Source organism: Aptenodytes patagonicus, chromosome 25 (genome assembly GCF_965638725.1).
Source record: "Aptenodytes patagonicus chromosome 25, bAptPat1.pri.cur, whole genome shotgun sequence".
In the NCBI taxonomy this organism is placed as follows: Eukaryota; Metazoa; Chordata; class Aves; order Sphenisciformes; family Spheniscidae; genus Aptenodytes; species Aptenodytes patagonicus.
The window spans coordinates 6,251,034-6,273,834 of NC_134973.1; the positions used below are offsets into that span (position 1 = coordinate 6,251,034).

Sequence of the window (22,801 nt, forward strand, 5' to 3'; positions counted from 1 at the left end):
GGATTTTGGCAGCATCTGCTGCTGCATGATTTGGCTGTGGAAAAGAAAAAGAGAATCTTCTGAATTTCCAGAATTCTACCTTTCTGTATGGTGGGCTATGGGGAGAGCACGTGGCTGGCCGAGGCACCCTGGCACTGGGTCCCCAGTCCCTGTCAGTGCTTGCTGCTCTGTGGGTAACACCTGACCCAAGGAAAACTGTCCTGGGGTGACTGGGATACAGGGATGGGACTCGGTCAGTCTGATTTGATTCCCCCCCACCTCCAGCTGCTGCCACCCCTCTTCTGGAGGGCTCGGGGATGAACTGTGATTGGGAAACTGACTCTGCAGGTGGAGGAGTGGAGCTGGGAGTCCCAGGCAGCCATGCAAGGCAGGATGATAGGTGTGCTTGCAACTGATGCATGAGCGGGGCGAGTCCAAGTGGCAGGTCTTCTGCTGGGGACAGGTTCCTGCCAGGCATGGCGGGGTTGCTCAGAAAGATAAAACTCCACTGGCAGTGAAAGGATGAACACGTGGCTCTGGCTTGGACGGGATGCATCAGGCTGCTGGTTGGGGTACCCGTTACAGGGCAACAGGGACCTAGTAAGAAACAATGGGAAAACCAGGGTTAAAGACAGCTTTGAGACCCCCGTCTGGAGAGATGCAGAGCGAGGGAGGACTCAGAGGTGGCATCCAGAGAGCTTAGCCAACAGGCTCTGCCCCCATCTGGCTCAGCTCTGTCGAGACATAGTCAGGAGATGGCAGCAGCCAGAGCCTGGGAGTGCTGGCCTGGCACTTCGGTGCTTTTTTTTTTTTTTTTTTTTCTCCTCTGCATCGAGGTCTGCCGCAGCCGTGGGTGGCAGACGGAGGCCAGGCCGGCTGGGTCTGCGGGGCCTACAGCTGAGGTGGGCTTTCACCCGTGCAAGGCCAGGCCTGGCTGGCCCCGCCGAGGCGGCGCAGGGCACCTCCGGATGGCGAGTGGGCCCCGAGAAGTGCGGGAAGTGCCGCAACGCCCAGGGCCGCGGGCCCGCCCTGCGCCGCCGTCCTAGCGGCCGCCGCGCCCCTAACGGCCCAGCGGGACCAGGCCGCGAGCCCGCGGCGAGCGGGAGGGTGGCGCGGCGCCAGCTCCGCGACGAGGCCTCGTCGCGACAAGGCCCTCGGCCCGCCGTGCTGGCCGCCCCCTCGCCCCGGTCCGCCCCACGCTGGGCGCCCCAGTCCGCCACCGTCCCACAATGCCCGGCGGCTCCGCCCCACTGTGAGAACGCGCCTCCGAGCGCCTTCCCCCCTCGACCGGCCAACCAAACTTGCGCTCCGGTTGGCCGTGGCGCCCCGCCCCGCCGGTCCGGCCCCGCCCCGCCGCGCGCCGCGCTCTCCTACTGGCGCCGGCGGCTGTCAGTCGGCGCTTGTTTTCGACGGCAGCGGGTTGGGTTGCGCCGGCTCGTCGCTGGCTCGGCGGGGCTGTGTGAGGAGGGAGCGGCGGGCGGCGCAGCCGGGCGAGGGCAGCGCGCTGAGGGGGGCGGCGGCGGCGCTAGGCCCGGCCGCAGGAGTCGGGGCCGAGGCCGGGGCCGGGCCGGCGCCGCGGAGGGAGGGTGGGTGGGGTGGGAAGGGAAGGGAAGGGAAGGGAAGGGAAGGGAAGGGAAGGGAAGGGGTCGCCGGGTGCGGGGCCGGGCCGGGCTCCCGGCCGTGCGGAGGACAGTGGTCGGTGCCGGGGGGGTGGGCGGGGGCGTCCCGGCCGCGGCGCGACCATGACTCTGGAGTCCATGATGGCCTGTTGCCTGAGCGACGAGGTGAAGGAGTCGAAGCGCATCAACGCCGAGATCGAGAAGCAGCTGCGGAGGGACAAGCGCGACGCCCGCCGCGAGCTGAAGCTGCTGCTACTGGGTGAGGAGCGCTGGGGCTCGGCCCGGCCCGGCCAGTGGGGCCGCCGCTCCCGCCGCGGGGCCTGGCCTGTCCGCCCGGTCCCGGGCTCGCGGCTGCCGCGGGGCTTGACAGGTCCGGGTGGCTGCGCGGCTCCGCCGCGCCCGGGCTATGGCAGGGAGCGGGTGTGGTGGGGAAGCGGTGGGAGTCACAAGCGATCCCCGCCTCTGTGCCTTGCGCTCGGGGCGGCCTTCCTGTCGGTGCCGGGGCTGGCCGTCTCATTGGCTGCCCTTTGTTTGTTTTTTATGATGCGTTCTCTGTCAAAATGGATTTTGACATAAGCAGGAACTATGAAGCTGAAATTAGTGGTTCTAAATGCAGGCACATACACGCGCGTGTGAAAATTGTCTCGAAGAAACGCTTCCCAGAGCATGCTGGCCTTTATTAGCATACAAAAATGCACTGATGGAGTTGATGCTTTTTGGTGTTGTCAGTGAACTTCTGGGCCTTGAGTGACCATCTGTGGAAAAACTGGCCTCCAGCTCCTAAACCACAGAGTTCTTCTTGTGCGGTCCTGGGAGGGCCAGCAGGGTTAGGAACTTGGTGTAGTGGATCTGAAGGGAGACAAAGCCGTAAGAATGCACGAGTTCTGTGTCTGATGGGGAAATGGCTATAGTGTTTAGCATTACCTTCAGATGTAGAGATCACCTGTGCAGCGATAAGGATGTAGGTGTTCAGATGGAAATGTAGTAGTGTTCTGTGGTTGTGCAGATGGATAACTATTCGTGCTTAGATAAGGTTTATAGGGATGGGTAATCAGTTACAAGAGCAGCCAGCTAAGATTTCAGGCATTTACATCTTTCTTCAGCAGTGAGTTTGATGTTCAGGTCCAGGCAGCCCTCAAATTTAAACTTAAGTTACAGTTTTCATGGGTACTGTGATTTATCATTGCTTGTGTATGTATCCTGCTCTGTGTCTTAAATACTGTATCATCTCAAGCTGCAATATGAAGCAGATCTGATGGATTGAGTTTATTCACTTAGGGTCTGTTGTGAGTTGGCAAGCCATTAAGGTACAAGTGAAGAATTAGAATGATCCTTGTGAAAACAAATGTAAAACTTTACACAAGTGAAGTGAGGCTGTGTCTGCCCAGTCCTTTGGAGGTCTCCAATACTGACATTGTTGCATAGTGATAATTGTTAAGTGAAGGCCCGGGCTTTCCTTCTCACCATGAATTAACATGTTGCTGTTCTTCAGGTGAAAGGTAAAATCGAGGGCTTGATGTTTGTGCTCTTTGAAGATGCTGTGTCAGTTTCTGTAAAGCTTCTTGTAGGCTAGGGAATGTGTTTCTTGCTCTCATGCTTCCCTAAAGCAGTCCCACAAAAGCAGCTGTTTCAAAATAGGTTGGCACTATAGGATAGATCTGGGTTAAGAAGATCCCACTGGATCTAAAGATTTCACTTTAGAAATAATTCAAATTGCTCAAGAATCCTTTCTGCTTTTCTAAAAGATACAATTAAGTGAGATTCAGCATAATTTAAAAAAAAATTCTATATAAGGGGGTCAATATTGGATAAGCAACGCTCCTAATTTTAGGATGTGTTTGCTGGATGCTTTTCACTGGATATAGCACATTGCCCACCTTAAGTTGTGGCAGGTAATGTGTGTTCTCTCTCCTTGACGTGACTGCTGCTTGCAGGGATTTCTTCTGTCTTGCTCCTATTATGTGGAGTTCTTACATTCACAAGCATTAGTGAGAGGGCTTTCCCAAATCTTTAAAATTTTGAAAAGAGTGCATGTGGGGAGGGAGTTTCTGCCTTGTAGAAACTCTGGTAATTTTTCTTGTCACTGCATCTAGTAACAGTTAGTTTGTTGAAGCCTAAAACAGAAAACTGGGGTGAAGAATAACAGTGTTAATCAATGATGAACCTGGCAATAAGAAATTTGATTTCAACGTATTGGACATTGCCCTCTGGTATAAGGTAGTCATTCGTCTTTTTACTGGGTGGGGAGGGGGGAAGAATATTTTATACAAAAATTATTTGTGATTAAGCACAGGATACGTTGGCTGAGTGATGTATTTACAAGTGCCTGTCAGGTACTTGGAGGTCATTAGTAACTTATTGTAAACTCTGCTGCTTTCATGTGTTGACAGAAGAAATGGTGAATTCAGATTATCTCCTTGTCTCAATATTGTCATATTAAAAAAGGTTATTGTGCTCTTATAAATGTAGGAGACCATACCCACCAGAGCTTATAACGTTCTGGTGTAGTGCTGTTCTGTATTGTTGATGGCCTAGAGAAAAGCAAGAGGCATCTTTTGAAAAACAAAAAAAAAAACCCAAACAAAAAAAACCTACCACCAAAAAACAGGTGATGATGGAGTGACAGGAAGAATCTGTGTTTGAACTCTTAAGTTCTGAAGTAAGTGAATGGCTGGTGCTGAGGTTTCTCTTATGTTTTCATTACTGGAATGCTTTGAAGCACCACTTTTTTTTTTCTTCTCAGTTTAGGTCACTGTGGTAAAAGACAAGGAAGTATTTCTCACCACAGTGAGAGAAACCACAGAAGATTTCAGTTTCCAGTTTTTCCCCCCATTTATGGTGTAGCTTTCTGTTTGAGATGGAGATAGTTTGCTGCATATTAATGGTGTTTATAATGGTTAATTTCTAACTATGCTGACATAATTTCTGTCAGTTCTTGGATATGGGGAGAGTTTGTTTATTTTAAACATGCTGCTTCTAGTTATGTGTTTGCTGCTTTTATTTGAGCATATTTGTTTGTTTGCCTTTTAGCCTGGCACTATAAACATGAGTAATTGAGAATCTACATGTGAGTAGTAATTGTGTATTGTGATGAATGAGATCCTGTCTTAATATATCTATCCTGTAGTGTGAGGTGAGTACCTGGTGGTTCCTGTGGTGAAAGCAGGGCTCTGCCAGCATGCTTATTTGTAACTGGAGATCAAAACAATTTGTCACTTATGTGATACATTTTAGTTTTTGCTCTCAGTCGTCAAGTGAGCTGGGCTGCTGTATTAAAAAGAGCTGTCTTTTTTTTTTTTTATATATATATATTCTGCATATCAGTAGCATATTTTAGAATATTGAACAAAAGTACTCAACAGAAGTGTAAATGGTATATGCTTAGGCTGTTGCTTGTGGGATGAAGTGTGGACGTATGCTAATCACATGCAAGACTTGACCCATATGTCCCCTCCACAAAAGGTACTGTGTAGATATAGAATGGAAGTTGCTGGGTACTTTCCATAACACCAGTTGAATCATGAATTTAACAAGGCTGTGTAACAGCATGGATACTTTTATCTGATGATGTTTTTCCGTCATACCTACCATGTTAGACAGTTCCCACCAGCCTTTTATATCATCTGTTGGCCTTCACATGTTAAATGACAGTTTTCTGGGGCCGTAAATATAGGAGTGGGAGGACCTGCCCAACTGACTGTGCAGGAAGCAGGCGCTGAAAGGGCTGGACTGTTCAGTGCGCTGGCACTGGTGTATGTCTTGCCCTCCCACCTACTCTAAGACTCAGCTTCTCTGGGGCAGTAAACCTGTGTAATAAGGAACTGGTGGCCTTGCTGAGCAGCGTGCTCTCTGTTAGGGATCAAGACAGGGTGCAGACAGCTGTGAGCAACATCCTACTCTGTTCTCCCTGCCAGTTGCTATTTTTAACTCTATAATATCCAAAGGCTGCAAGCAGTATTAGAGGTATCTTCCCGCAATGATGATTATAATTTCAGTCCTTAAGAGCAAACATTGTGTTTGCGCAATAGTTTGGGGTACTAGGTAGATGCCCTGACTGGATTGTTCATGTCGGATGGATAAGCAAGTAGTTTTTTGAGCTCCATTCTCCTTTAGAGTTGATTTTTCTGTTATGTTCAGTTCTTTTCTATGAAAAGATACATAGTCTATAAGGTAAAGAGCATTTTGTGCCAAATCCCAGCGAAAGAAAATTTGTTCTTTACTGTGCAAATAGGCTTCCCCCGGCCCACTCACTGTCATCTCAGTTTGCAGTACTTACCAACTTGAGAGTGCATCTGGGCCCTCTCTGGTGAGTGCTGTGATTGTAGCATCTTGCTGGAGTATCTGGGAATAGGTCAGGTGTGACGGACAAGGGCCTTTTGACGCAGAACGCGTGGGAGTGGCTGTAATGTGAGATTTGGAATAAGTACCAGAGCTGCTTTTGAAGGCTGCTGCAAAGGACAAGATGTCTTCCTTCTATGCTGTTAGGTTCATAGTGGAGATGAGCAGGACCATCCAGACTGTCTTTTAATATCCTGCAAAGTGGCTAAAAAAGTGGTTGGAAGTAGTGTGTACTTGGGTATAGTAATAGGAACTTTGGAGTATGATGTGATTGATGTTAGCTTGCTTTCTTCTGTAGCAAACCTTGCTTGCGATGGCTCCTAACTCTCTCTCTTGCATTCTGTAGGCACTGGGGAGAGTGGAAAAAGCACGTTCATTAAGCAAATGCGTATAATTCATGGCTCGGGCTACTCTGAAGAGGACAAAAAAGGCTTCACCAAGCTGGTGTACCAAAACATCTTCACTGCCATGCAGTCTATGATCAGGGCCATGGAAACCCTGAAGATTCTATACAAATATGAACAGAACAAGGTAAGTTTCTCACAATTTTTGCGTGTGTTTTTAGGCAATGGTGATTTTAGGGTTTGACTCCTAAGTTCCTGTTTGTTTGTGTCCTTCTGCATTGCAGTCTCAACCTCCCTGAACTCTTTCCCATAAATGTTTTGTGCTTAAGGACTGCTTTTTATGACATTTGGCTGATATCTGACTCCCTTTACTTGGTTGTGTTAAGGGATAGAGCAACTTTCTCAGGATGGTTTGTGCGCTGGTCTGCATAGTGAGTGGTGGGAGCAAAAGATTGGGATATAATATAGGGTATAGGAGAGGTGTTCTTTTTACTCATTTCAAGGATTCAGTATTGTTAAATGTGTTGGGCTTTTCTTTGTATGAGTTACTATTCACATTGGAACTTGAAGGTGACAAAATACGTGCTGGACCCAAAAGACACCTCTACTGGTAGTTATCACTACAACTGCAATCTGTCAGTTTTTCTGATAGGTACTGACCAAAGGTACAAACCTTTCTTGAAGGGGTTTGGTCTCAACCACAGAAACGTGATTTGAGCTGAAGTCTGGCTTACTGATTTTGGGTCCAGGAATAAATTTTTCAGCCAGATCGAGTCTAAATTATTTTAGATTTTTGGGGGGAGGACGGGGAGGGTGAGGGTGCACCAGGAAATGAGATTTTTTTTTAGCGTATTTTGCTTCTTTAATGCTTAGTACCTTAATATATTTAAGTGAAATTATATTTTATCTGTTCTGTCTCAGAGTAACTTGGAGCTGATTTTTAATAACTGTTTATAGGGACTGGATGGTGCACCAGGAGTTCTTGAGTCTGAACACCTTTTTTGCCTTTAGAGAGGTTCTGCAATCTCAGTGATGAGAACAGGCAGGGTGTGAGGAAGCTTGCCTTGACTGTGCTTTACCTGGGGCATGGTGGAGGTGTTTTGATAGGTATAATCTGCCAACTTCTACTTATGATAATGTGTGCAGAACTTGGCTTTGTTTTTTATTTTTCCTGGCATAGGTGGTATAGGCAAAAGCCCCTTCCTGTGGCAAGTGTACTAAAGATTTCAGAAAGCAGCTGGGTGTGGATAATAACCTCACAGATGCTACAGGCTGTTGTAATGACTGTAGTCCTTCCTTCGCTTATAGATTGTAGGGTGGGCATTTTTATTTTCTCTCTCAAAAGGGATCATGATTGAAGTACACGTAAACAATGTCTCTATTGCTATTCAAAATGTAGTTTAAAATTTTTTTTGTAAGAAACCTGAGACAGCAACTTGTTATCCAACTGCAGTTTAACCTCCTCAGAAGTTGGGCAGTCTGTGGTTCTTCACAGTGAATGCTCTGCCTTGGAAACCACTGTGTTTCAAAACACCTGGTGATCTAATGATAGGTGAAACCTGCTGCTGTTTTACAGCTTGTTCTGTGAAGGAGCATATGATGCTTTGGGGGAATTTTGCTGATGTCTGCTATGTCTTAGATGTATAGTTTACCCATTGTCCCTCTGGTCTTAGCAACCCGATCCACAACCGGCATGTGGATCCTTGCAGTCATAATGTAAGGATTTAGTTAATCTGAGAATTTTTTGCCTGCCTGTGACTGGTACCCCCTGCTCCTGACCCTTGACACACACACCCCCCACCCCCCCTTTTTTTTATTTGCTTTTCAATCTCCAGGCCAATGCAGTGCTGATCCGGGAAGTGGATGTAGAAAAGGTCATGACATTTGAGCAGCCATATGTAAGTGCAATTAAAACATTGTGGAACGACCCTGGAATACAAGAGTGTTATGACAGGAGAAGAGAATATCAGCTTTCTGACTCAGCTAAATAGTAAGTATATGATCACTGGCATACACTGGTAGATGGTAGTGATGGTCTAACAAATAATACCTGTCCAATTTTTTAATTGAAGTCTAGAGTTTGTTTCAAAGGGCAGGAACACTGCTGTAGATTTCACTACGTAGTTTGTTTAAAGTACCTTTTATCTTTTTCACTGAGGCAGATGAGTCTTGCTAGTGTTTTAGACAAGCTGCACAGTCTCTGCTGGCTGTGTGTATTGGGATAAAAATCACAGAGGGGGCATTTTGCCTCTATCAGCCAGAAGTATCCTTAGGAAAAGTTAAGATGAAAGAGCAGCGGGAGCAGGTAACTCATAACTTGTTTGAATCTGGCTCCAGAAAGGCAAAGAGCTTTGCTGGAGATGGGGGAAGCTATGTTTATTTGGGGATAGATTTAGATCTGGAAATTCCTTACCATTTGCTACTTTTCATGAGGGTATGAGGTGTTCTGGTGGGTGATAAAGACAGTTGTTCACACATCTGCTTCTGGAAATACCTGAGGCTAGAATCTCTACCTTATGCCATCTATGTTGGTCCTGGCTCTTAGGCAGCAGAAGTGTTGCTCTTTCTCTTCATGTTTGTCCTTTGGTCTACAGGTGTACATGGATGTGTAACTTAATGGATTTATTATTAACAAAATCTAAGTCTGGTGACATAGGTTTGTTTATAAATAGAAAACCTCAGGTGAGACTTGATTCTGAAACATAAGCATCCACTGTACTTAAACTTTCTCTGTAGTAAAGATTGTCTTCCACACTCCTATACAGAGTTGATAAAGTTGTCCTTAATGTATCAGTTTATCCTCCAAAGGGGATGGCTCGTGAATTAATGTTCCCCAAAGATGTACTCTGTTATTTTTCCACATCACATTTTAAATGGTTCAGGTGACTTCTGACTTTCTTGTTATGCTAGGGAAAGACTAAACATAGCAGTGTTTAAATCTGTATATTTATGTGCTGCAACCTAATGTAGTTTTTTTTCCACTGTGCTTCTTGTAGCTATCTTAGCGACGTGGATCGTATTGCTACCCCAGGATATCTACCAACTCAGCAAGATGTGCTACGGGTTAGAGTTCCTACAACCGGTATCATAGAGTACCCCTTTGACCTAGAGAATATTATCTTCAGGTACTGAAGGTGTATTCATGTTACAGCTGAACTAAGAGAGGAGTGATATGGTTTCAGGAAGCATGAGTTCTGGATTGCTTTAGAGTGTCCAGGTGCTTAGTTGAGAGGCTTGAGTGGATGTATGTGCTGTGATGTTATGAAGTATCTGCTGACAGGTGTTCCTGTAATGGGGATGGTGTAACATTTTATTCTGATTAAGGGAAAACTCCAAGCTGAAGCATTGGCTGTCACATGCTTTTGAATCAGTGACACTTAAAGCCCAGCTAACCATCTTGCAGGAATTGGTGTCCTTCCTGGGAAGGATTGCATTGCTGGCATCTGAGGCAGCTGAGTGAACTGTTGGTAGCTTAAGCCACCAAGGGGAGGAGGGGGAAGCTTGCTCTGGGCAGTGCTTGATTTGAAATGTATTTCCCTTTAAGAATGCTTAGCTCAAGCAACTTTGACCAGTTATTTCTCCTTCAAAAAGAGACCACTTTTTGTGCAGAAATACTTCCTCATATGTGATACCTAGCATCTGCCTTCAGAGATGGTTTTCTGTGCCTACCTTGTGCTCTCAGGATGACACCAAAACTTGCTGCTGCAGCAATAGATGGTATTTGGAGGCTTAAGCCAGAAATCGAGCATGGCATAAAGGGCACAATGACATGCCTGTCTATTGCAAAGCAATTTTCTCCCTAGCTCTCTCGTACTTACATGCTCCCTGCCCTTCTCTACCACAGTGTTGACATTACAAGAGAGGAATAAAGAAGCCTGCATCCTCTCTCTTAAACCATTTGGTTACAGACATACAGAAAGTTACTCCCGCTGTTCTGGTTTGCTGACCTATGAAATAGGTATAGGGTTTTAGCAAAGGTGGACCGGGTGTGTTGCACTTTAGGTGAGTGACAAAATAATTTTAGCATATTATACAGGTGGGACTTAAAACTGAGGAGCTGAAGTGCGTAACTGTTAAACAGCACATTCTATTAAAAGTTTAATAACTAAAGAAAGCTCTTTGTGGGAGAGATGTTTTGAGGCAAGTAGATGTTTTAATAAAAAGTAAAAATAGTTTGTTCATTTGACAGAGCAGAGTTTTGAAGGACTTCTCTTTTCAGACTCAGGACTGGTACTTAGCAAACCAGAGCAGAATGCAACTAAAAATGGTAATGCTGATATTTGGGATTTGAATTTGGTATCACTCGCCTATGGCCATCTCTTCAGTTTGATATATTTCTGGAACAGGATATTTTGTAAACTTGATGGTTTTGTTAGCAAGCACATATTACATCCCCGTGCCAGGTTAACTTGAATGGTAAAGAGCCGCATTCATTCTCATTGTATGTTGGTCCTTTGCATTCAGATAGAGAACTGCAGCTACTTCTGTGATACTATGTGTATTTCTCTTCCTTAGAATGGTGGATGTTGGAGGTCAAAGATCAGAACGAAGGAAGTGGATTCATTGCTTTGAAAATGTGACTTCCATCATGTTTTTAGTAGCACTTAGTGAATATGACCAAGTTCTGGTGGAATCCGATAACGAGGTAAGCCAAAGAATGGGAACTCTGCAGGAAGGTGGAAGGAAAGGAGGAATGTCTTTCTAGCTTCTTGGAGGTTGGTACCAAAGTGCTTGGTGCCAAGTTGGATTAGCAAGTATTGTTGGTTTTGGCCTTCAGTTCTTCCTATTGCAAAGGGAACATGAGCCTCAGTGGGTCATGATGTCCCTGAGAATGGAAAATGCACAGTGCATTCAAATCATCTGTACTTCTCAAGTAATACTGAAATACTCTGAAATTGCTGGGTTCTGTATGCCTTGGAAGGTACTCTGCAATGTGACGGCATGCTCTTAAAAATCACCCGTTCCTCTTTTCTGCCCTGAATTCCTTCGTGCTGTGACTGCTGCCTTCTTAGATAGTGACTGGTCTCTTTGAAGGTGCAATACTGAATTTTTGCACTTGCTAATAGATTAAAAAAATGCCATCAGGTAACAGCAGTTACTCCTTTTCTACTAGACAAAACATGTTCACAAAGTATCATGGCCAGTCCTCTCACATGACTGTCAAAGCATAAAATGACTTCTAAACCTTCTGATATGAATGGCTTGCCAATTAAATGAAGCTTGAGTCCATCAGATTTTGCATTTCCTTTCCATTTACTGGCACAGCTTGAGCCAGAACCTACCTGGGGCCAAAGTATTCTGTGTACAGTTTCTGAGATGCTGGATCGATACAGATCTGAGTATGTGTGCAGGTAGCAGAAAGGCATCTTCGTGCTCATTTGTGAAAACAAGGCTTTCTTTTTCTTATTTCAGAATCGGATGGAAGAGAGTAAAGCTCTCTTTCGAACCATTATCACTTATCCATGGTTCCAAAACTCTTCTGTTATCCTCTTTCTCAACAAGAAAGATCTGCTGGAAGACAAGATCCTATATTCCCACCTTGTTGACTATTTCCCAGAGTTTGATGGTGAGTGGTTTTTAAGGAGGAACGCTCTATATCTAGAAGAAGGGGTGGAGGTGGTTTGGTTAGAATTTTTTTGGTTTTTAAAGAAAACTCAGATCTACAGATGGGGAAAACATCTTAATTTGAGAAGGAATACCTACAGCAATGCGGAAATGTCACAAAAATGTCTTAATCATATGTAGATAACTGGAATCTGATCGAATGATCAAATAATGAACCTCTCCTAGATGAAGAATTACTCTCCCCTTCCCCCCCCCCCAAAAAAAAATGCACTTCAGAGTATTAAATAATGGAAGTCTAACTTTCCTACCTATATGCTTGTGCATATAACACATTTCATAAACATGTGACAATCGCTGGTATACGCTGTAGTCAAGGGGTGACTTGAGTCCTTGTTTTGAGAAACTGACTGGTCAAATACCCAAGTTGTTCAAATGATGGTGCTGAAAAATCTCAGGTAGCATGAAATTCTTATTAGTGTGCCATCTGTAGTTGTGGAAAAATAATACCTATGTGAAACAGAGAAATTCCCATCTGAAACAAAATTCCTTAGCCAAAGTAGCATTTCAAGCTCTTCAGTTGAGTGCATTTAAAGTTGGCTGGTAACGCATCTGTACAGGACTGAAAATAAATAAAAGTAGTGGAGAATGAGATCAGGCAACACACTTCTTGCCATGCTCTCATGTATTAACTCTGTCATTATGTGCTTTAAAAATACAAGGTAGAGGAAGAATTGCCATTTTGCAAACAGTTTTCTTTTAAACGACTAATGAAATTGCTCCTTATTAGTTGTCCTCCCACTTCTGGAGTTTCATGCCCCCTGCTGTCTGAAAGCACAGGCACTCTGAAATTGTCAGTGGTGGAAAACATCACGTTTTTACAGCAGGCTGGGAATGGCTGGTGAGCTTATCGGTCAAATAGTGTGTACTTCTAGTATAACTTAACAGCTGGAGACAAGATCACAACATCAGGAAGTGTCTCGTTTTTTTCATGTATTTGCTGTAGCTCCTCCAGGGATGCTGCATGGCTTGTGAGTGGGAGGTAGCCCATCAGACCACCTCTCAAGAGATGGTCCTTGCCACAGAGAATGTGACGCCACCAGTACTGTGAAACAAATATCAGTAGGTGACTTTTCTCTGAGGAGTTGTCAGCAATATGAAGTAAATACTGGCAAAAATTCCAGTTTTTAGCTCCTGTGAATTGACCAGCCAGTTAGGACAGACTGCAGTGTTGGCTGAAGATGATCCTTGTTTGCAAAACACAGGCTTGTGTCCTTCAGTGCGTAAGATCCATCTCTGTATTAGGAAGAAATATACATCCCATCTCCAGAGGAGAGCATTGTGTTATGTATATCCAGCATTTGTCACTGTTATCTAGTGAACGCAGCACATACAGGGTTATACCAAATGCTGTATTTCAAAGCATGGTCTGAAATGACGCCTTGGTGTCTGTCAGAACTCTCAGCCTTGGAAAAATGCCTTTTGTAGGTTTGGTTAGATAACTGAAAAGCGTAAGACACTTCGGCTCCTGGGACTTTTTATGCAATAAATGATCTTAATTTCTTCTTTATAGCTCTGTAACCCGTAAGAAAAAGTGCGCTAGCAATTACTCTGATGGATCAAACCGGGGGATGCACTTAGCATAAATCCATTAACTGGTTTCTTTCTTTGCTGCAGGCCCACAGAGGGATGCACAGGCAGCCCGTGAGTTCATTCTCAAGATGTTTGTGGATTTAAATCCAGACAGCGATAAAATCATCTATTCTCACTTCACATGTGCCACAGACACAGAAAACATCCGTTTCGTCTTTGCAGCTGTCAAGGACACCATCCTACAGCTCAACCTGAAGGAGTACAACCTGGTTTGACCTGCTCTGCTCTTGGCCCCTTGAGAGGCTTCATTGTGAAGAAAAGACAAAAAAAGAAATTTTAAATATGACGGGAAAAAAAGTTTTAATTTTTGATGATGTAATGATTGCAAATTGTCTGATCTGTGGAGTGGCAAGTGCTCAGTGTTATCCTGGAGTCTCATGTCTCTGTCCACAGAGTAGTTGATTTCATATTTTTAACAAATTGCTTTTATTTCACAGTTAACGGGGATACGCCTCATTTCTTCAGCACCTTGCTTACTTCTTAATTTTTGCCAAACAGCTAAGGCAGTCTCATCTTGAGCTTTCCTTTGTTGCTTAGCCACTTTTTTTTTTCCTCTTTTCATTCCCATGGTATATATATAAAAAAAAACACCAACTTTCCAGCCGAGATTGTGAATTCACTGGACTGTGGGAGTGCAGAATGCTACTGGTCCCTTTGCCTTGTGCTATAGGGTGCCTCTGGTGTAATTTGCTAATCCTGCTTGCTTTCCGCCCTGTACCCCTTCTTTCCCTTCCCTTCCCCAGGACATGCTCCATGGTTCACTGTGATGAAATGTTGGGGAGGAGCGATTGCTCTCCAACTATTGTGCAAAAAAAGAAAAAGGCAAAACAAACAAACAAAAAAGCCATCACTTTTCCATTCTTTATATGTTCTAGTTCTGAGTTATTTTTTTCTTATCAATTATAAAAGGTATGGAGACTGTGATTTTTTTTTTTTTTTAAATTATTGATGTTCTATACATAGTTTGCTATGTGTTGCTGTATTTTGTTCATGGACTACAAATGATGGAAGCTCTTGGAGCAATAGCTGCTGAGCCTGGGGAAGTGCCTGACTGTAATTGTTCTTTTTTATTTTATTTTGTTTTTATTTTTTTCACACACATACACACATCCCCCCCCGCACCACAAGCGCATGCGCGCGTATAAAGCTCAATTTGCAGAGAGAAACTACGTTTTGTTGAGTAGAGTATATGACATCAAGTGAGCAACTTCTCTATGCAGCAAATACCAAAAGCACACTGAGTAATTGTGGCATTTAAACATCAGACTTTGGCTGGATTCAAAATCTTACTCTCGTGCCACCCTCTAGTTCTTTTCTTGCTGCTGGTAGCAAACAAGCTTTGTTTATTGCATTTTGTGCCAGTGTGTTGAATGACTTTGTAAGAATTCCTCGGTCCTGTCCAGCTTGCAGATTTTTAGAAAGGACCAGAGTTGGTGGGTGACAAACTTTGGGACGTAGGTAGGATTCTTACTTGAAAAGATTGAGGATAGCTCTTGGAGGGAGTGGCAATTCTCTCTCTCCCCTGTTTGTGCATTCCCCTGAGGCACATGCTGCTGTGTTTCTCTTTAGAGGAGTATGGATCCTCTTTCGAAGACTTGCACACGTACTTGCTCCAGGGTGCATGTGATCATCAAGTTACAGTAGTCATGGCTGGAGCATGTGGCTGCTATGGAATCCAGAAAGCCCTGCTGTGGTTGCACTTTTGTTTAGCGGGAGAGTAGAGGCAGAGACAGCAGGGTTTGCTGGTGCAGGTGGAAGGTAGAGTGGGAGTAGTTCTGGATTCTAGATGCCAAATGAAACTCCACTAAGCAGAAGGATGTGAAGCCTTTTTCAGGAGCTGAGGCAAGTGAACAAATGTGCTGAAGGCCTGTTACTGGCCTGGAAGATAACTGCGGTGGCAAGGCAAGGAGTGAGTAGGAAACAGGGAAATCTAACCCCTCTCTGGATGTGTGTTGTTCAGCCATCACTAATGCTTCTGTTTCAATTCCAACAAGTAGCATTGGGTCCAAATTCTCTGGATCAACCAGATTGCCTCCTTGAAGGCTAGCAGGCTGCCAGTAGATAAAGGCTAAATGATGAGCTGCACTGTTGAAGGGGGCTGTTGATATTTTGTCTCTTTTGTAGACAGAGCACTACATCAGTGTTTTGCACAACATGTAAGAGTAAATCTTAACTGTTTGAGATGCTTAAGATGCTTTGATCTAGAACACTAAAATATGGAGGGACATAATTTTGAGTAATTCTGTTTATAGGTCCCTCTTGTTTTCCAGAATAGCTGAGGGAAGCCTCTGTATGTCTCAGAGCACTACAGAAGAAAGCAAGCTCTGCTAAGAGTGATTAGAGAGCTCAAGTTGGAACAGTAGCCATGGGACCAACAGTTGAAGAGCCAGTCTGGTTGAGTGGTGATGCTGAGGGAAACACAGCATCTCTTTAGACTAGTCATGCTCTGGACTGCATTTAACACTTGGGAGGAATGAGAGGGATTCCCATGTGTCAGACAGCTTTGCATCAATTTTACTGCCTTTTTTTGTCTTTATGCCAAAATGATCCATTTTATAGAAACTGTCCTATAAAAAGGAATTTATAATCATCTTCATGTATTCTAAGTGCTGTTCACCTGAAGCAGATGGCAGCACCAGCCTCTTCTGTTTCTGTGATCCTCTTGTAAATGGTTCACACTACAACTATTGCCAGCAATGAACCTGGCACTGAGATATACAGGTTCTTGGAAATAACTTCCCAGAAGTTTTTTTTCCAAGGTGAATGATGGTGGTACTTCCACTTGAATCAGAAACTTTTTTTTGTTTTGTATCCTCCCCTCCTTTAAGAGCTGCTGCCCTGGCACAGGAGGAGGGATCTTGGCTTCTGTCTCTTGCAGAGTGAATCTGCATTGTCGTGGGGAACTGTGGGAGGCTATGGGCACAAGGATTTAGGCATGTCCTGTACCTTACTGAGCAACTGCTTGGTGTAGTTGTTGGCCTGATAACTGACTTGGTGTGATGATTATTGCAAAGGGAAGGAGAGAATATTACGCGATGGCGCTCTCATGAGTTCCCAAAACCTCATTCTGAATTAGGGGAGGAATGGGTCAGACTTGTCTCCCACATAATCTGGAGTTGTCTGTGGACTATATTGTATGTGAGAAGATATGTGAGAATAACCAGTGTTAGCACATGCTTTTCTTAGCAAGCAGTAGCTTGTGTGCCTCCAGCTTGGCCAGTGAAGCACTCTTGCAGAACTGGTTCATGTCTCTGTTGGCTGGCCCTTTGGCAAATGCCTGCCCTAGCAAAAGTGCCAAACCTTAAACCAAATTTGCCTATATCATCTTTTCTGAAAGTGAGGCCAGTCAGAACTTTCTGCAGGTTGAGACAACAGATTGACCTTCAGAAAAGAGGTGGAACTGGGTTCTTCTAGAGAATCTAGAATCTTGAGTCTGAGGAAGTGGTCTCTTGGCTAACCTCTGTTCCTTGTGCACTTTTTATCTTTGTTCTGCTGAAGAAACCAACATACTTTGAACCAGTTTGAAACCTGAAGTCAGTGAGGAGAGGACCATCCCATTTCTTTGCACCATTCTGTGTGGATTGGCTACCTGGTGAGCAACAGCCCCTTACTGCTTCAGCGTGTCAGATAGCTCCTGCCCTTTCTCCCCTGTCTGCCCAGCTCCCGGAGTTGGATTCTCTGGTCTCTTCTTGTTGCTTCCTAGCAATGTTGGCCTTGCGTTCAACTATGGTTTTTCTTCATGTGTTTTATTGGGTTTTTTTTTTTTTAAAAAAAGTACTTCCAGAGTGTGCTGACCATTGTATTGTACTGTACAGAGCCCAGGTTGTTAGAGTCCAGCAGAAATAAAGTGTGTTATGCAGCACCCAGTTTTATAAAAAGTATGGTTTGTGCCAATGCCCCTTCTTTAGTAGTGCCAGAGACTCTTTACAAGTGCCAATGTGGTGGAAATTATTTGGTTATACTTGTATATTATAGGATCCTGATTTAAGACAATTTAAACATTATCCTATTTAAAAAGATACTATATAAAATGCTGTTTTTAAACCTTGTCATTTGCAATGCATGTATTGTTGTGTGTGTTGGGGTGGGGGGAGGGAAGAGGGTAGGGAAAAGGAGTTTCTGAATAAGATGCCCAGTGTCAGGATCTATTCAGGCTCCAAACTGTCTCATTCCAGTCCAGGAGTGTGATTGTTTCTTGGAATGATCCCACTCTGACTGCTGGGCAACACAGAAATACCGGATGGAAATTGATTTTCATATCTTTCTCCTGAAATAAATTCTCTGTTTGAAATTGGAATAAATTTTGTTCCTAAAAGCCGTGGTGGTCATGCATGCATTTCTTCACTCCTGTCCCTCCTCTCCCCCTCTTTCTGGTTGGCTTAACAACTTCTGTACCCTGTGGGATCTGCATCTGACTGAATCACACTCTGCCCTCCTAGCTAGCAATGTTGTCCCTGCTCAGCAAATCAGGACTCTGAGGCATAGAAACAAAGTGTGTTTTGGTAAATATAAGGTATAATATACAATAACTATATATAACATACTGTACTAATAATTCTGAACTGAAGTGTGAACAGTGGCTGACTAGGGTTTTAAGATGTAGGGATGCAATGGTGGCACCTTGACTTAAAATTTTCCAGGATTTTGGAGTAGAATTGCTAAGTGAAGTTGTCTGTATTCGCTGCTGCCTTTTGCTGTAGTGTCAGCCCATTTCAGGCACATTTCTTGCAGGATATACGTTGCCAATAGCAGAAATGTTGGTGGGACCAGACCTGCTTCCAGTCTTGTTTGTTAGCAACATGGACTGAAATATGAAACACTGCTTAAATTTATCCCTTTAGGAGTCCCAGGGATGGATGATTGTGAAAGCTTTCACAAAGGGATTTCCTGGGATGAAGTTCCTAGAATTTACTTCTCCCTCCCTAGGATCATTCCCCGGGAATTTCAGATTAAATCAGCTGGGAGTGGGTAGAGATGTCTAACTTCCTCTCTGTAAGGTTTCCTGTGTTTTCAGGAAGCTGCAACCAAGGATGTTCTGCTCCCTTCTATGTCATGTAATGCACAGGTGAAGTTGTAGGTCTTTGGACAGCCTGAGATGCTGTGTTTCGTCCTGAACCAGGAAGATCACTCCAGCCTGGTTGGCCATAATACTGGCAGGTATTTGTGTCATTGCTGTTTTCTAATTGAGGGTGAATGTACATTGCTTTTCTCAGTAGCTCTGTTCTCACCAGCTGGAAAGCATGAAATAGTAGCTGAAAGAAGTGTGTTTGGTTTGTTGTTTATTTCCTTCAGCTCCATGTGGGTTGTGTTGTGCCATTCTGTGCAAAGAGAGTATAATATGCTCTGTTTAAATAAAGCATAGTGACAGATTCAGACTCTTCAAGGAAGAAGGTAAAGTCTTAAAACTAATGCCCAGTATTCCCAACTGACTGCAAGAAGGCCTTGTGTTTTGGCCTTTTGCAGCCTCCAGCCATGATACATGTGCAAATTGTCCATACTTGCTGCAGGTGTGCAGTACGGGTGCTGTCTCTGAAGCACTGCAGCTTGTTCAGTGTATATGCAGGAGGTTGGGTCCCTGCCTGTCGTGGAGTGGCACAGGGAAAGAGGCAGCTGGGAGCAGCAGCCGATAGAACAATCCACGCAGCTTGCTCACAGTTGCTGTCTTTCCCAAGGGCCCCTCAAACATAGACCGAGTAAAACGTTTCCAGCAGGACAGGGAGCTCTGAGCCTCCACCTCAGCAGCTGGGTGTAAGATGCTCTCAGGTCCTTTGTCCTGTGCAGGAAGTACCCCATTCTGCAAGGAGAAGTCTTGGAAACCCAGGAGGGACTGTGGCGTGGAGCAGCCTGCTGCTGCCTGGACAATTCCTTTTGCCTGCAGCCTGCTCTCAAGGGACTTTTGGGGAAAAGAGGGCAGTCAGAACGGGGCTGTGGGCCAGGTGAGTTTTCTGGTAAGGTGTGCTGGCCCCAGGACTGGGGTTTTGTTAGTGCTACAAGTCACTTCAAACCTAGCTGTTAGATGTCACTGCCAACACCAGAACAGGTCCTTGGGATTGTGTACATTGGTGGACCCAGACATTAAGGAAATCGATTTCCATCTTTTTTTATGTTAAAAAAATCCCATGCAGAAGAAGAGGGCAAAGAAGAGAGAATTTGGGGATCCGCCTTGTCCTTGGACAGCCGCCATCATCCTCATAGCAGGAAAAAGCTCTTTTCTTTGAGCATTACATTTGCTCTCTTGGGAAAGCTAGGGAAGCATCTGTCCAGCATGAGAAGAATAAAATGTCATGTTAAATTTATAAAGCAGGAGTATAATGCCTCCCTCCTTTCACTTCAGCTTTCTCTCCTGTGTCTAGCCTGACTCCAAGTTGCCTTATGCAGGACTCTGCAATCTATGGCATGCAGGTCAGAGGCACAGTACCAGCTTGGCTTGTTTGAATGGCAGCTGTTTGTTGATGCAACGTTACTGTCAAAAGCAGTGACTTCCTGGACTCCAGGCTCAGCGAGGGGCATCCATCCAGCACTCAGCCTCTAATTTATGTTTTTGTTTTAATGTGCAGCACATCTGTCCTCTGAAGGCTGCTGGGTCCTGTCTCCCATTTCATTGCCTACTTTTATCACACCTAACAGTCACTGTGGTAAGCTCCAGATAGCTCGAAGGTAGAACATGGAAATCATGAGTCCCTCCATTGCAGAAGCCAATCTCTTCTGGTGTGAAGGCATTTGAATAAATATTGCAATTACCTGTTTCTGAAGGTAGTGCTTTGGAATGCAGGTGGAGAAAAGCATCTTTTTTTTTTTTTAAGGGGGAAAAAAAAAAAGCTTTTATAGTGTATGTGTCCCTGCAAACAAAAGCGGTAAGAACTGATGGGAAATAGTCAGGATGGAAATGAAGGTTTCCAGAAACCACCTTGGACAAAATCTTCTTCCTTCCTTTTCTCTGGTTTGTAAAACTAGTTGAAAATAAATTATATGTGTGGTCTCCTGTCCATGATATCTCAGTAGCTTCCCAGCAAAAGCTAGCACCGTTAGCAATTTCTAAAACGAACTCATCTGTGTACTCTCCACAGGCATACCAGTTCAGTATAGTTGTCTTTGAGCCGTTTTATCTTCTGTGGTGCAGTCCAATCAGGAATTTAAGCCTCTACAAGCAATTTTTGTAACATCTGTATCACCTTGGGTTGAGAACTCATGGCTTCTGAAGAGTAGTTGCGGCTCCTATATTGGAGTGTATGACAAGGCTCAGCATTTGGGCTGTGTGAAAGCTTCTGGGTAACCTAGCTCCCGAGATGGGTGAGGATGTGGCTCAGCAGGGACTACAGATGCAGCCTGGGGGCTGTTCTGTGTGCCCAGTCAGGTGCAATTACCTGTTGTTACTGGCCACTCCTATGCACTGCTCCCAGAATTGCTCCTCCCTTCATCGCAGGTGTGTATCTATGGCTCCTGGCCATGGAAATAAATGGTGTTTGTATGAAGCATCCAAAAGGCAGGTCTCTCCTGCTATGCTGGTTTGTATACTCCCTCCCACTGGCTCAGACCTTCAAACTCTAATACTGCAAACAGCTGACAGCTTCAATGAGGCTCTTTGCAAAGTAGAGGTGATGTAGGATGAGAACATCCTTGGAATTCTGGAAAGGATTTGGCGGCCTGGTTAGAAAAAAAGTCTCAGCTCGATGTCAGCTTTGCAACACTTGATTCAGAGCAGATTAAATGTTGTAAAGGGAAAAGAGGTGCCTTTCTCAGCTTAGCCACAAATTTACTTCCAAACCACAATCTTATGCTTTGTTGAAAAAGGTTTTTTAGAGGTAAGTTTTTTGGATCGATTCACAAGTTGTTTAGAGACAGAACCTTGAAGAACACATGCTGTTGCTAACCCAAAGAGGGCACTGTGTGCATGTAAAACCCACAGCAATAAATGTGCTCTCCTTGTGCAACATCATCATCTGCAGCAAAAATCACTGATAACTGTTCAGTTATAGCTTTTCTTAGTCACGTGAATGACCGGGGGGGGGCTTTAAGACGTTTTGAATTACTAGGTTTGGAAAGTACTTGGAATCTTAAAATCTTTGGTCTAGTGTTTTGTATCCAGCGCAGCCGCAGGTGTTATATGGGCTCTAACAAGTCACCCTTATGCAAAGGTGAACATAAGGAAAGGCAAACACTCCCCAGAAGTACCTCTTGAAAAATAAAACCCATTAGGGGTTTTCTTTTAACACAAAAACTTCAATCTGACTGCTGCTTTTCAAAAACTTTGGAGATTGTGCTTCTATAGTCAGGAAACTTTTGTTGTAACCTGCAAACTGAGGTTTACCTATAGGCTTAAAATGGTTTAAGAACAGGAGCTGGTTGGTGATATTGGGCTTGATCAAAACTTCCAGATCAAAAAACAAGTTTGGATTCAAAAAGACAGACGTTCTTATCAGTAGTTTTATAAACTTTGTCCCCTAATCTTTGATTTTAGAATTTCATTTGTCTGTTCTAATCTCAAGAAATATGTTGGATTCCTGTGCTTTGAACAGTTCTCCCCCCCCCCCCCGCAGTTAGAATGCAAATATTGTCAAGTTCAAAACCTCTATGCACTACAAAACTACCTGGGTACCTCTAATAATAGAGAGTCAGATTTTATCCCATTTTTCTCCAACAGTTGCTTAAATGTCTTTGGCTGTCTGACTGCTTTTTCTGTAACTGGCGCATCCCCACTGCTTGGGTATGAATCAAGCTCCACACCTCAGCTGGGCAGATTCCTCTCAAATTCATCTCATCTCTGAAGACTCAAGTTCTGTTGTTCTTTGTCTGGAGAGCTGGGTCTCTCATTTCTGGCTGTAAGCCCCGAAGTGTACAGCCATAGTTAAGGCCAAAGTAAATATGGCATCAAGGAGAGTGAGAGAGATGTTTGTTCTGCAGGTGCAAGCTCAGATTTTCTCCTGAGTCTGGCGGTGTCATTGCAGCACAACACTCACTCATTGAGGTTCCTGTGCCTCACAGCTCTGAGGTCCTGAACCTCCAGTGGTTTGGTGGGAGTGGTTATTGCAGCGAAGAGAGGAGAGAAACCAGGCCTGCTTACAGCACAGGAAATCCGTATAAATAGAGGATTATTATAAAACTCCTCCTCTCCTCCCTGCCCTGCATTAGGCTTGGATAGACTATGAAATTTTGCCAATGTCTCACCTGGAATCCCAGTCAAAACCGATAGTTTGGAAATCTGCATGGGGAGAAAAAGTGAGTGGAGTTAGTGTTTTCATACTTGTTCGAAGACAAGCCTCAAAGTTATAGGTCTTGGAATGCCCTTTATCTGTCTAAAATAGAATA

General features: G+C 44.5%; 1 protein-coding gene across 1 annotated transcript; it reads left to right on the forward strand.

The window, feature by feature from the left end:
- Positions 1-1,704: 1,704 nt before the first annotated feature.
- Positions 1,705-17,810, forward strand: GNA11 (G protein subunit alpha 11). The gene is made up of 7 exons (XM_076359639.1): positions 1,705-1,857; positions 6,283-6,467; positions 8,116-8,270; positions 9,277-9,405; positions 10,796-10,925; positions 11,693-11,846; positions 13,520-17,810. The coding sequence occupies exons 1-7, from the start codon at positions 1,722-1,724 to the stop codon at positions 13,708-13,710; spliced, it is 1,080 nt and encodes a 359-aa protein (XP_076215754.1). The 5' UTR covers positions 1,705-1,721; the 3' UTR covers positions 13,711-17,810.
- The last annotated feature ends 4,991 nt before the right edge of the window (positions 17,811-22,801 follow it).

Excerpts from the sequence above, each read along its gene's own strand:
- GNA11 (XM_076359639.1), top strand. The coding sequence starts at position 1,722 with ATGACTCTGGAGTCCATGATGGCCTGTTGCCTGAGCGACGAGGTGAAG. Across the intron at positions 9,406-10,795 it reads CTAGAGAATATTATCTTCAG|AATGGTGGATGTTGGAGGTC; the intron begins GTACTGAAGGTG and ends TCTCTTCCTTAG. Across the intron at positions 10,926-11,692 it reads TGGTGGAATCCGATAACGAG|AATCGGATGGAAGAGAGTAA; the intron begins GTAAGCCAAAGA and ends TTCTTATTTCAG.